A 13,918-nucleotide genomic window follows, 5' to 3' on the forward strand; every position below is an offset into this window, starting at 1 on the left:
CAAGATTTCTTCATTTCAGAACAGAGAACAATTTCTCCATGCTTATTTCTGAGATTTCTAATCTGACACTCTGGTAGTCCTTTTGGTCTGGCACCCACACTACTTCTGGCTCCCTGTGTTGTATCTGCAGTGCTTGAAGCCCTTTTCTTCAAAAAGATATTCTTGCTGCATCAGTGTAAACCTTTTACTAAGCTTATTTGATAAGTTTCCAAATAATCTTCAACTTCTACAGGCAGCAGCATAATTAGTCCATGAAAAGTCACTGTAGTAGGCCACATGGGCATGACCAGTCTTGACTCTGAAAGAAGAATTATGAGGAGCATGAAAACTCTAATACTAACAAACCAGCTGAAACTACACCAACAGGTAAAACAGTCATCTACACAGCTACTTTCCATCTCTCATTTGATGTTACTTGGTGCTTTTAAATTTTCTGAAAGCTCCCATTCTGACCCCGATACATGATGTCTGACAATTGCCCATCCCAAGACTGCCACATTTCATAGGTACAACCTGAATATTATTGTAGTATTGCCATTGCAAAGTTGGGCATCCACCATCCTTATCAACACCACCCAGAAGGCAAAATGGTCACTATAATTAAATTTATAGCTGTAATTGAATTGTTAAGAGGAGCAACTTGGCACAAGTTTTCAGTGCATCTTGTGTTGGAATGTTAGCCAAAATCACATTATAAGTATAATATTCAAATATTTAATTATCTCCCATGTTTTTGTGTTGCTACACAGATGGTTTCCCTTGGAACAAGAGCAACTCGCATGCTACTGAATTATGTATTATGCTATTTAATAAAGTGCATTATATATGGAAATGTTTAGGTAACATCTTTAGTAATCTTTGCTGAAGACCTATTTCAGCAGTGCTATGTGGTATGATTACATGCAAAACACTTCTATCTTTGGGGCAGAATCTTATGAGGGTCTGAGCAAAATGGACTAATGGCAGGAAGATCTGAACATTAAAATGGCCCTTGCCAAACTCTTGTTTTGTTTGTATGCTTTTTTCAGACAGTATGGTAAGATTCCCACAAGGCAGTCGTGAGTTTCTGATTGTCATTAATGCGGTATTTAACAATATTAATAATAGCCAACCCCCTTCAGGTTATGATAGAACATAGAACATAGAAGAATACAGCGCAGTACAGGCCCTTCGACCCTCGATGTTGCGCCGATCAAAGCCCACCTAACCTACACTAACCCACTATCCTCCATATACCTATCCAATGCCCGCTTAAATACCCATAAAGAGGGAGAGTCCACCACTGCTACTGGCAGGGCATTCCATGAACTTATGACTCGCTGAGTGAAGAACCTACCCCTAACATCAGTCCTATATCTACCCCCCCTTAATTTAAAGCTATGCCCCCTTGTAATAGCTGACTCTATACGTGGAAAAAGGTTCTCACTGTCAACCCTATCTAACCCCCTAATCATCTTGTACACCTCTATCAAGTCACCCCTGAACCTTCTTTTCTCCAATGAAAACAACCCCAAGTGCCACAGCCTTTCCTCATAGGATCTTCCTACCATACCAGGCAACATCCTGGTAAACTTCCTCTGCACCCGTTCCAGTGCCTCCACATCCTTCCTATAGTATGGCGACCAAAACTGCACACAATATTCCAGATGCGGCCGCACCAGACTCTTATACAACTGCAGCATGACCTCAGGACTCCGGAACTCAATTCTTCTACCAATAAAAGCCAGTACGCCATATGCCTTCTTCACTGCACTATTTACCTGGGTGGCAACTTTCAGAGATCTGTGTACATGGACACCAAGATCCCTCTGCTCTTCCACACTACCAAGTATCCGACCATTAGCCCAGTACCCCATCTTTTTGTTACTCTTACCAAAGTGAATCACCTCACACTTAGCTACATTGAACTCCATTTGCCACCTTTCTGCCCAGCTCTGCAGCTTCTCTATATCCCGCTGTAACCTGCCACATCCTTCCTCACTGTCTACAACTCCTCCGCATTTCGTGTCATCCGCAAACTTGCTCACCCAACCTTCTAACCCTTCCTCCAGGTCATTTATAAAAATGACAAACAGCAATGGTCCGAAAACAGATCCTTGCGGAACACCGCTAGTGACGGCACTCCAAGATGAACCTTTGCCATCAACTACTACCCTCTGTCTTCTTCCAGCCAGCCAATTCCTAATCCAAACCTCCAACTCACCCTCAATGCCATATCTCTGTATTTTCTGCAGTAGCCTACCATGGGGGACCTTATCAAACGCCTTACTAAAATCCATATATACCACATCTACCGCTTTCCCCTCATCTACCTCCTTAGTCACCTTCTGAAAGAATTCAATAAGGTTTGTGAGGCACGACCTGCTCTTCACAAAACCATGCTGACTATCCTTGATCACATCATTCTTATCCAGATGTGCATAAATCCTATCCCTTACAATTCTCTCTAAGACTTTGCCCACAACAGAAGTGAGACTCACTGGCCTATAGTTACTAGGATTATCCCTACTCCCCTTCTTGAACAAGGGAACCACGTTTGCTAGCCTCCAGTCCTCCGGCACTACTCCTATAGACAAAGAGGACACAAAAATCAAGGCCAATGGCTCTGCAATCTCCTCCCTTGCTTCCCAGAGAATCCTAGGATAAATGCCATCAGGCCCAGGGGACTTATCTATTTTCACCCTTGCCAGAATTTCCAACACCTCTTCTCTACATATCTCAAAGCCATCCATTCTACTTATTCGTGCCTCAGTATTCATATCGACAACAATGTCCTGTTCCTGAGTGAATACTGACGAAAAGTATTCATTCAGTGCCTCCCCAATCTCTTCAGCCTCCACACGCAACTTCCCCTTACTATTCTTGATTGGACCTATTCCTACCCTCGTCATTCTTTTATTCCTAACATACCTATAGAAAGCCTTAGGGTTTTCCCTAATCCTACCAACTAAGGACCTTTCATGTCCCCTCCTTGCTGCTCTTAGCTCTCTCTTCAGGTCCTTCCGGGCTACCTTATAACTCTCAATCGCCCCTATTGAACCTTCACGCCTCATCTTTACAAAGGCCGCCCTCTTCCATTTAACTAGGGATTCCAATTCCTTATTAAACCACGGCTCCCTCACACGACCCTTTCCTCCCTGCCTGATAGGTACGTACTTATCAAGGACACTCAATAGTTGCTCCTTGAACAAGTTCCACATATCAATTACGCTCTTGCCTTGGAATCTACTTTTCCAATCCACACATCCTAAGTCATGCCTCACCGCATCATAATTTCCCTGCCCCCAGCTATAACTCTTGCCCTGTAGTACACACTTATCCCTCTCCATCACTAGAGTAAATATCACCGAATTGTGGTCACTGTCCCCAAAGTGCTCACCTACCTCTAGTTCTAATACCTGGCCTGGTTCGTTACCCAGAACCAAATCCAGTATGGCCTCACCTCTTGTTGGCTTATCTACATATTGTGTCAGGAAACTCTCCTGCACACATTGGACAAACACTGACCCATCTAACGAACTTGAGCTATAGCTTCCCCAATCAATATCAGGAAAGTTAATGTCCCCCAATCTTACCAAACTGCCATACAAACTAGCCATTGTACGTGGAAACTAGTGCAGGTCTATGGCAGGTTTAATTTGCAGCTTATTGGATATAGAAACCTGCATCTTGCTCCATGGACTCAGCCACATGCATCCCACGTCCATGGTCATCAGCGTTGAACATGTGCCAGCCTGTATGAAAACTCGTGGCCTTTCTGTCTACTTACAGGTTTTGCATCACTGCTGCACTGGGAACTATCACTGTCATAGTGGGGCAAGGACACCACGTTCTGCGTCAAGCACCCATCTGACGGACATGATCTGGCTGCATTTCTGGAACTTTCGCTTGTTGTCAGAGTGCTTACTTATTCTGAGTCTATCTGGATACTCTCGGCATTCCTGTCTTTTGCACATACCATCTCAGTGATAGAAGACAGACTTGTACTACTGCTGTTTTGTCGAGCCACTTACTGCAGGCACAAAGCTAGGAAGCATGTCATGATTGTCAGCAGCCTCAGTCCGGTCAAGGAGGGTGGGCTTCGCTCAGGGGAACCCAGCACAAGTCAGGAGCCAAGCCATCCCTAAGCCAGTCACAATTCTTTACTCAAAATGGACAATACAGCAGCCATGTTCTGCTCTACTGTGGGCTGTTATACACCTGGAAAGAGAGAGAGGCAGGTATTATAGAAAACAAAAGTGGGTGTTGGTGCAGGAGAGAAGGATTCCCCAGCGGATGAGTTGGCCATGCAGAGGGCAAGATGTATGCGTCATTGACAGTGGCAGAGCATGAGCCTTGGAAGGAGGTGAATGCAGTAGCAGAGAGAAAGTGAGTGTGAGATTTTGGTAAGAAGATGGTGACACTTATACTGACAGACTGGAGAAAGCTATTGGTTGTCTTCCTACAGTGCTGGACCACCTTGGGTAACTAAGACTGCTTTATCCTGGGTAGCAACCTGTGATGAATTGGCAGTGTCTAGTGTCATAGCCTCTACTGCTGGTTACAAAAGGCTTGGGAGAAGAGGAACGGTCTGTGCACAATCCAGCAGGAGCTAAAGAAACCATCCTGCAAAGCAGGGTGCTTATTTTCTCCTGTATGCATGTCCAAGGCAAATGTTAGGAGCCTTGCATAACAGCTGTCGACTGACTCTGCTCATCTGGGTGCATACGGTCTTTTAAAAGTAGCTTCAGTACAAGGAATGCCATTCAATTCCAGGATGTTGCTTCAGGAATAGCTTATGGTAATGTGGTTTGGAAACCTGACATTTTAAATGGCTGAAATATCATTTAATGTGCTGGGTTTGATAAGATAAGGTGAGAAAACACTCTACCTCCACCAAAAGCATCTCAACTTCGCCAAAAAAACATAAGATTCAACCCTTGAAATTTTTATCCTTAGAAATACATTGTTGCCCTGATGAGGGCGTTCTTCTGACTTGCACCTGTTTTTTTGGTTAAGGAGAACAGGAGAACGGTGTTTTTACAAGTGTTTTGTACGTGTTATTAAAATTAGCTTATCTCGCTTTTGATCTTGCCCTAGAGTGTGTGCCATAGCTGTGGAGCTACTTCAGATCCTTTGCCATTCACTGAGCTGGTACATTATGTGTCAATTACAGCACTGTGGTGAGTAAAATTTTGTGTTTTTCTCAGCTAAAATGTCAATAAATTATTGAACATTAAATTGAGTAATTATGTACTTTTTAGTAATCAGGTTGACAGGATGATAGAAAGGAATGAACGTCCCAGGCCAGAATCGTTTGCGGAGCTACTTCGGGCAGCAAGCACTATTGGTGACTTTAGGAATTGTCCGGTAAGAATATTTCTGTATTATACAGCATCTAGTCCTTCAATAGTTTTATGACAACTGAAAATATGATTTATGTAGCTGTATATTGTTAGTTTGTCTGTTCTACCGTCTTTATCTGATGGATCTATGTGTAATAGTTTGGAATCTGCATATATGTTAACTCACGTCCTATGTCATGGTTTTTTTTTAAAAGCAGTTTTTTTAAAAAACATGTTCATGTCCATTTAATCTGCTTCCATTTTATTCTGGGTTTCAGACTTGTTTTTGAACCCCATATTGGACTTGGCCTGGAGCACTTTCCATAAAAGTTACTCACAATCTATTACTGACATGATGTCTGTGCTTCACCTGTTTTTTTTAAGGTTTAAACATGTAGCTCAAACTCTGGATGCAAGAGTCCTGTATCTCATCTGTATTTAGGACATTGGTACTTCTGCATTAGTGATCCTTCTAGGAATGTGTGGTAGTTGCTTGAAATCAGCTCATTTACTGAAATATGTAACAGTGCTCACCTGTTTCTGGACCTTTTGCACAAAATTGTTTGAAAATCTAGATGGTGCATAGTACATACTATGCACCCACCCATCCACAATGTTGCTTTGGCTTTTCTGGGGGCACTGGGTTCCCACTCATACAATCTCATCCCACTCTCCAGTATTCTTGCAACTCGTTTGTCCAGGTCCCAATCTTCTCATTCCCAGGCTTCATTTCTCCAACTCTTCTCTGGAAAGACAAATCAGGGCAGGATATATGCACTTAATGGAAAGGTCCTGGGGAATGTTGCTGAACAAATAGACCTTGGAGTGCAGGTTCATAGGTTCCTTGAAAATGGAGTCTCCGGTAAACAGGATAGTGAAGAAGGCGTTTAGTATGCTTTCCTTTATTAATCAAAGCGTTGAGTACAGGAGTTAGAACATAGAACAGTACAGCACAGAATATACCCTTCAGCCCATGATGTTGTGCCGACTATTGATCCTCATGTATCCACCCTCAAATTTCTGTGACCGTATGCATGTCCAGTAGTCTCTTAAATGTCCCCAGTGACCTTGCTTCCACAACTGCTGCTGGCAACGCATTCCATGCTCTCTCAACTCTGTGTAAAGAACCCGCCTCTGACATCCCCTTTATACTTTCCTCCAACCAGCTTAAAACTATGACCCCTCGTGTTAGCCATTTCTGCCCTGGGAAATAGTGTCTGGCTATCAACTCTATCTATGCCTCTCATTACCTTGTATACCTCAATTAGGTCCCCTCTCCTCCTCCTTTTCTCCAATGAAAAAAGTCCGAGCTCAGTCAACCTCTCTTCATAAGATAAGCCCTCCAGTCCAGGCAGCATCCTGGTAAACCTCCTCTGAACCCTCTCCAAAGCATCCACATCTTTCCTATAATAGGGCGACCAGAACTGGATGCAGTATTCTAAGTGTGGTCTAACCAAAGTTTTATAGAGCTGCAACTAGATTTCATGACTCTTAAATTCTGTTAATGAAACCCCTGTTAATGAAAGCCAAAACACCATATGCTTTCTTCACAACCCTGTCCACTTGCGTGGCCATTTTAAGGGATCTATGTACCTGCACACCAGGACCCCTCTGTTCCTCTACACTGCCAAGAATCCTATCCTTAATCCTGTGCTCAGCTTTCAAATTTGACCTTGCAAAATGCATCACCTTGCATTTATCCAGGTTGAACTCCATCTGCCACCTCTCAGCCCATCTCTGCATCCTGTCAATGTCCCGCTGTAGCCTACAACAGCCCTCTATACTGTCAACCACACCTCCAACCTTTGTGTCGTCTGCAAACTTGCTGACCCATCCCTCAATCCCCTCGTCCAAGTTATTAATAAAAATTACAAACAGTAGAGGCCCAAGGACAAAGCCCTGTGGAACACTACTCGCCACAAACTTCCAAGCAGAATATTTCCCTTCTACTACCACTCGCTGTCTTCTGTTGGCCAGCCAATTCTGTATCCAGACAGCTAAGTTCCCCTGTATCCCATTCCTCCTGACCTTCTGAATGAGCCTACCATGGGGAACATTATCAAATGCCTTGCTGAAGTCCATATACACCGCATCCACAGCTCAACCCTCATCAACTTTTCTAGTCACATCCTCAAAGAACTCTGTTTTGTGAGGCATAACCTGCCCTTCTCAAACCCATGTTGACTGCATTTAATCATCCATGCTCTTCCAGATGGTCATAAATCCTATCCCTCAGAATCCTTTCTAACACCTTGCAGATGACAGACGTGAGACTTACTGGTCTGTAATTGCCGGGGATTTCCCTATTTCCTTTCTTGAAGAGAGGAATTACATTTGCCTCTCTCCAGTCCTCAGGTACGACTCCAGTGGAGAGCAAGGATGCAGAAATCTTCGCAAGTGGCAAAGCAATTGCATTTCTCGTTTCCCAAAGCAGCCGAGGACAAATCTGGTCCGGGCCTGGCTTGTCAATCTTAATGTTTGACAAAATTTTCAGCTTCCTCTATCTCTATCCATTCCAGCATGCACACCTGCTCTTCAAAGGTTTCATTCACTACAAAGTTTGTTTCTTTCGTAAAGACAGAAGCAAAAAACTCATTTAGGGTTTCCCCTACCACCTCAGACACCACAGACAATGTCCCTATGCTATCCCGGATCGGCCCTACTCTTTCTTTGACCATTCTCTTTTTCCTCACATAAGTGTAAAATACCTTTGTGTTCTCCCTAATCCGTTCTGCCAAGCCTTTCTCGTGCCCCCTCCTGGCTCTCCTCAGACCATTTTTGAGCTCCTTCCTCGCCTGCCTGTAAACCTCTAGAGCTGAGCTTGACCCTAGCTTCCTCCACTTATTTAAGCTACCTTTTTATTTTTTGACGAGAAGCTCCACTACTCTCATCTTCCAAGGTTCCTTTATCTTATCACTTCTTGCCTGTCTCAGAGGGGCATATTTATTCATCACTTGCAACAACTGTTCCTTAAACAGTCTCCGCATGTCTATAGTGCATTTACCATGGAACAATTGCTCCCAATCCATGTTTCCTAACTCCTGTCTAATCGCATCATAGTTTCCTCTTCCCCAATTAAATATCCTCCAATTTTGCCTAATCCTCTCCTTCTCCATAGCTAAGTAGAATGTGAGGCAGTTGTGGTCGCTATCACCAAAATGCTCTCCCACCACAAGATCTGATACCTGCCCGGCTCGTTTCCGAGCACCAAGTCTAGAATGGCCTCTCCCCTCGTCGGCCTGTCAACGTACTGAGTTAGGAAACCCTCCTGAACACACCTTACAAAAACAGCTCCATTCAAATCTTCTGCTTGAAGGAGGTTCCAATCAATATTGGGAAAGTTAAAGTCACCCATTCAACAACCCTACAACGTCCACACTTTTCCAAAATCTGCCGACCTATGCTTTCTTCCATCTCCCTGCTGTTACTGGGAGGCCTGTAGTAAACCCCTAAGGAACAGATCCCTTGCTGTTCCTAATTTCCACCCATACTGACTCGGTAGACAGATCTTCCTTGACAATGGAAGCTTCTGTAACTGTGATATTCTCTCTGATTAGTAGTGCTACACCCCCTCCTCGTTTTCTCCCCCACCTCCCCCCCTATTCTTTTTAAATGCTCTAAACCCTGGACCATCCAGCAACCATTCCTGCCCCTGAGAAACCCATGTCTCTGTTATGGCCACAACATCATAGCACCAGGTACTGATCCATGCTCTAAGTTCTTCACTTTTATTCCTGATACTCTGCGTTAAAGCAAACACACTTTAACTGGTCCCTTGGTTCCTTCCCAGGAAAATCCTTCCCACTAGCTGGTCTACCTCTTGCTATTGCCTCATCTGCATCAACTCTCACCTCCGGTATACAGCTCAGGTTCCCACCCCCCTGCCATACTAGTTTAAACCACCTCGAACTACTCTAGCAAACCTTCCATCCAGGACATTGGTCCCCTTCCAGTTCAGATGCAACCCATCCTTCTTGTACAGATCCCACCTTCCCCCAGAAGGCATCCCAATTATCTACATATCTGAAGACCTCCCTCCTACACCAGCTGCGCAGCCACGTGTTAAGTTGCGCTCGCTCCCTGTTCCTTGCCTCGCTATCTCGTGGCACTGGTAGTAAACTAGAGAACACTACTCTGTACGTCCAGCTTTGCAGCTTCCATCCTAACTCCCTGAAATCACTTTTTATATCCGCGATCCTTTTCCTGGCTATATCATTATTGCCAATATGTAACACGATTGCTGTCTGTTCGCCCTCCCCTTTTAGAACCTTATGCACCCATTGGAGGTGTCCCGGACCCTAGCACCAGGGAGGCAACTTACCTTCCGGGAATCCCGATCCTGATCACGCAATCTCCTGTCGATTTCCCCTAACTATCGAGTCCCCTACCACGAGTACTTTTCTATTCTGCCCCCTTCCCTTCTTTGCCACAGTGTCAGGCTCAGTGCCAGAAAACTGACTGCTATGGCTTTCCTCTGGTAGGTCATCCCCCCCCCCCCCCCCCCCCCACGCCCCAGCAGTATCCAAAACCATATACTTATTGCAGAGGGAGTTGGGCGATCATGTTGAGCCTGTACAGGGACATTGATTAGGCCACTTCTGGAATTTTTGTGTGCAATTCTGGGTTCCCTCCTATAGAAACGATGTTGTAAACTTTGGAAGGATTCAGAAAAGATTTACAAGAATGTTGCCAGGGTTGGAGGTTTTGAGCTATACAGAGAGGCTGAATAGGCTGGGGCTGTATTCCCTGGAGCGTTCGAAGCTGAGGGGTGACCTCGTAGAGGTTTATATGGTAAATAGATGCGGTCTTTTCCCTGGGGTGAGAGGTGAAAGATATACAAGAAACCTAAGGGTTGGAATGAGCTACCAGAGGAAGTGGTGGAGGCTGGTACAATTGCAACATTTAAAAGGCATCTGGATAGGTATGAGTAGGAAGGTTTTGGGAGGGATATGGGCCAAGTTCGAGCAAATGGGGCTAAATTAGGTTGGGATATCTGGTCGGCATGGACAAGTTGGACTGAAGGGCCTTTTTCTGTGCTATACATTTCTATGACTATGGTCCCAATCACTAAGCTTCCTCAAATGCCACACCCACTCCTGAATGTTAACTTATAATAATGTGGCTTGTGGAGTTTTAAAAATATTTTTCATGGTTTGTGGACATTGCTGGCAAAATGCCCATTCCTAATTGACCAGAGGTAAGTTAAGCGTTAACCTTGGGGCTCTTATGATGTGGTAGTCGTGTCTGTATTTCTGGGACAGAAGGCCTAGGTTCAAGCCCCACCTGCTGCAGACATGTGACCTGTCACATTTGAGCAGGATGAATAAAAATATTCACCTCCAAATTGCTATAGGTCTAGTTTCACAATTGGGTGAGACCAGGTAAGGACGATAGTAGAATTATCAAAAAAAAAGACACACAAATACCAGGTACATATACCATTATTGAATCTGCACTGAGTAACTATTGCACTGCACCATTGACTGGCTTGATCCATTGACCTGTCTTAAGCATTCATCCACTTTTCACCTGGCACCTTATTCCCAACCTAGCTGGCATGTAAACCTTGTCATGGTGACTTAGAATATAGAACATTACAGTGCAGTACAGGCCCTTTGGCCCTTGATGTTGCGCTGACCTGTCATATCAATCTGAAGCCCATCTAATCTACACTATTCCATGTACATCCATATGCTCATCCAATGACGACTTAAATGTATTTAAAATTGGCAAATCTACTACCATTGCAGGCAAAGCATTCCATACCCTTACTACTCTGAGTAAAGAAACTACCTCTGCTATCTGTCCTATATCTATCACCCCTCAATTTAAAGCTATGCCCCCGCGTGCTTGCCGTCACCATACTTGGAAAAAGGCTCTCCCTGTTACCCTACCTGATCCTATGATTATCTTATATGTCTCTATTAAGTCACCTCTCAACCTTCTTCTCTCCAACGAAAACATGCTCAAGTCCCTCAGCCTTTCCTCGTAAGACCTTCCCTCCATACCAGGCAACATCCTAGTAAATCTCGGCACCCTTTCTAAAGCTTCCATATCCTCCTTATAATGCGGTGACCAGAACTGTACACAATACCCCAAGTGTGGCCGCACCAGAGATTTGTACAGCTGCAGCATAACATCATTGTTCCGGAACTCGATCCCTCTATTAATAAACGCTAAAACACTGTATGCCACCTTAAAAACCTGCCAACATGGGTGGCAACTTTCAAGGATCTGTGTACCTGGACACCTAGATCTCTCTGCTCATCTACATTACCAAGAATCTTACCATTAGCCCAGTACTTTGCATTCCGGTTACTCCGACCAAAGTGAATCACCTCTCACTTGTCCGCATTAAACTCCATTTTCCACCTCTCAGCCCAGCTCTGCAGCTTATCTATGTCTCTCTGTAATCTACAACATCCTTCTTCACTATCCACAGCTCCACTGACCTTAGTGTCATCTGCAAATTTACTAACCCACCCTTCTACGCCCTCATCCAGGTCGTTTATAAAAATGACGAACAGCAATGGACCCAACACCGACCCTTGTGGTACACCACTGGTAACTGGACTCCAGGATGAACATTTCCCATCAACCACCACCATCTGTCTTCTTTTAGCAAGCCAATTACTGATCCAAACTGCTATGTTTCCCACAATCCCATTCTTCAGCATTTTGTGCAATAGCTTACTTTGGGGAACCTTATCGAACACCTTGGTGAAATCCATATACACCACATCACCCGGTTTACACTCATCTACCTGTTTGGTCACCTTCTCAACCTACCCTTCACAAAACCATGCTGACTATCCCTAATCAAATTATTCTTTTGGGACCTTCAAACAATTTGACTTCTGAAATGCAGAGTATGGGGAAAGGGGGTGGTGTTGTGCAGTGTCCTTGGCCTGCAATGCTGCTCCAGTGTTCTGGTTGTCTCCCTGATTTCCTCTGATGGGCAAACTTGGGCACTAGTCAAATTTGGAAACCTGGTTGTAAAATTTGACAAAGGGCAAGTAGGTAGTCTTTGAGGATTACCTGTGATTGAGTCTGTTCCTGTTGTACTAGGAAAATCCAAGTTTGTATATTTTACGGAAGTTCACTTTAATGTAAGTTCCTTTGTATTTAGTGTTAATTCAAGGTTTGCTTTGATTTACTGTGAAGCAAGATTTTTGATGCAGCTGCGATCCTGGCAATCTACGATACAGACAGATATTCAGGATTCTGTTGGATGTTCTTTCTTTAGTTCATTCTGCAAGAATTTTCTATGATTATAAATATATTTGTAAGTACTTTTATCTGTTGACATACAAATTCAACATGTTGGCGCAAACCCTTTGAATGATAATTGTAGATGTATTGAGATTTCCTCTCTTCATTCAGAGTAATTGCGGACAGAAGATAAAGATTAGACGTGTGCTAATGAATTGCCCAGAGATTGTCACCATTGGTTTAGTGTGGGATTCTGAGAATTCTGATCTCACATCAGATGTCATTCGATATTTGGCACCTCAGCTCTCTCTACCTGGAGTAAGTCTCATTGTCTCATTTCTAATTATTAACTATTGTTTAAAAGTGCAATAGCAAAATGTCCAAACTTGTAAAACTTTTTAAAAATAGTTGTTTTAAGACCAGCTTAATTGCCTTTTGCAAGCCAAATAACAAAACACCTATTCCAAACTGACTGAAATTGTACACTTGTGACCTAGAAAAGTCTTCAGTTTCGTTAACTGTTAAAAGGCCTTCGAGTCCATCTACTAAACAAAAATCTTTAAAATGGTACTTTTAGTTTAGGGTTTTTCAACCTTTTTGATAAATTGTGACTGGTGCAGGATGCTTCATTTAAAAAAAAGAACGGTGAGCCACTTGCTCTGTTGATTCATCAGGCTTCCTTGTAGAAACATGAAAACAGGAATAGGTTACTTAGCTGAATGAGATAATGATTGATCTATGACCTAATTTCATGTACTTATCTTTTACCTTTATTCCTTAATACCTTTTAAGTAACAAAAATCCATCTGTATCAGTTTGTGGAAAATATTTTCAAACATTTATTATCCTTTACACATAGAAGTATTTCCTAACCTCATTTCTGAAAGATCTAACTTCAATTTTTATGGTATGTTCTCTAGTCAGAGATAAATAGTTAATAGTTCCTGTCTATTCAGTCTCCCTCAAATCTTGCAGTCCAGGGAATAACGTAATCTTAAATTAACCCTGGAGTCCAGCATATTGACCCATCTGCTTCGGGTGGGAGGAGGAACGGATGAGGCGAATCTACATTTTGTTTTGACATGAGGGATCCTTGAAGAACTGAGTCTTAGGGGGGGATTTCTGTTTTGTTTTAAAATGCTTATTTACAAAAAGAATCATGTGACCAAGTTGCCTGAGAAATAAGCAATAGAAAAAAAAGGGTCAAGCCATTGATTGTGGGGGGAAATAGTTTGTGTGCTAGTTTTGAGTGCGATGAGAATAAACTGGCTTTGAGGTAATGTCTCTTCCCAACAGAATTCAATTTAAATTCTGTGCATTGACTGTTAACTGAAGGACTGTACAAATGTTGAGATGTATTTCTGGGATCTCCAAGCTGATAG

The 13,918-nt window shown here is 43.3% G+C and overlaps 1 protein-coding gene across 2 annotated transcripts in view; it reads left to right on the forward strand.

The window, feature by feature from the left end:
* The window catches only part of LOC140491295 (inactive ubiquitin carboxyl-terminal hydrolase 53-like), a 100,455-nt gene that overhangs the window by 22,735 nt on the left and 63,802 nt on the right, over positions 1 to 13,918 (forward strand). For both annotated transcript variants that reach the window (XM_072589321.1, XM_072589405.1), the window contains exons 5-7: positions 5,080 to 5,162; positions 5,244 to 5,349; positions 12,708 to 12,854. In XM_072589321.1, coding sequence (XP_072445422.1) covers positions 5,080 to 5,162; positions 5,244 to 5,349; positions 12,708 to 12,854 — 336 coding nt within the window. The remainder of the gene's footprint in view (positions 1 to 5,079; positions 5,163 to 5,243; positions 5,350 to 12,707; positions 12,855 to 13,918) is intronic.

Source organism: Chiloscyllium punctatum, chromosome 1 (genome assembly GCF_047496795.1).
Source record: "Chiloscyllium punctatum isolate Juve2018m chromosome 1, sChiPun1.3, whole genome shotgun sequence".
Taxonomy (NCBI): domain Eukaryota; kingdom Metazoa; phylum Chordata; class Chondrichthyes; order Orectolobiformes; family Hemiscylliidae; genus Chiloscyllium; species Chiloscyllium punctatum.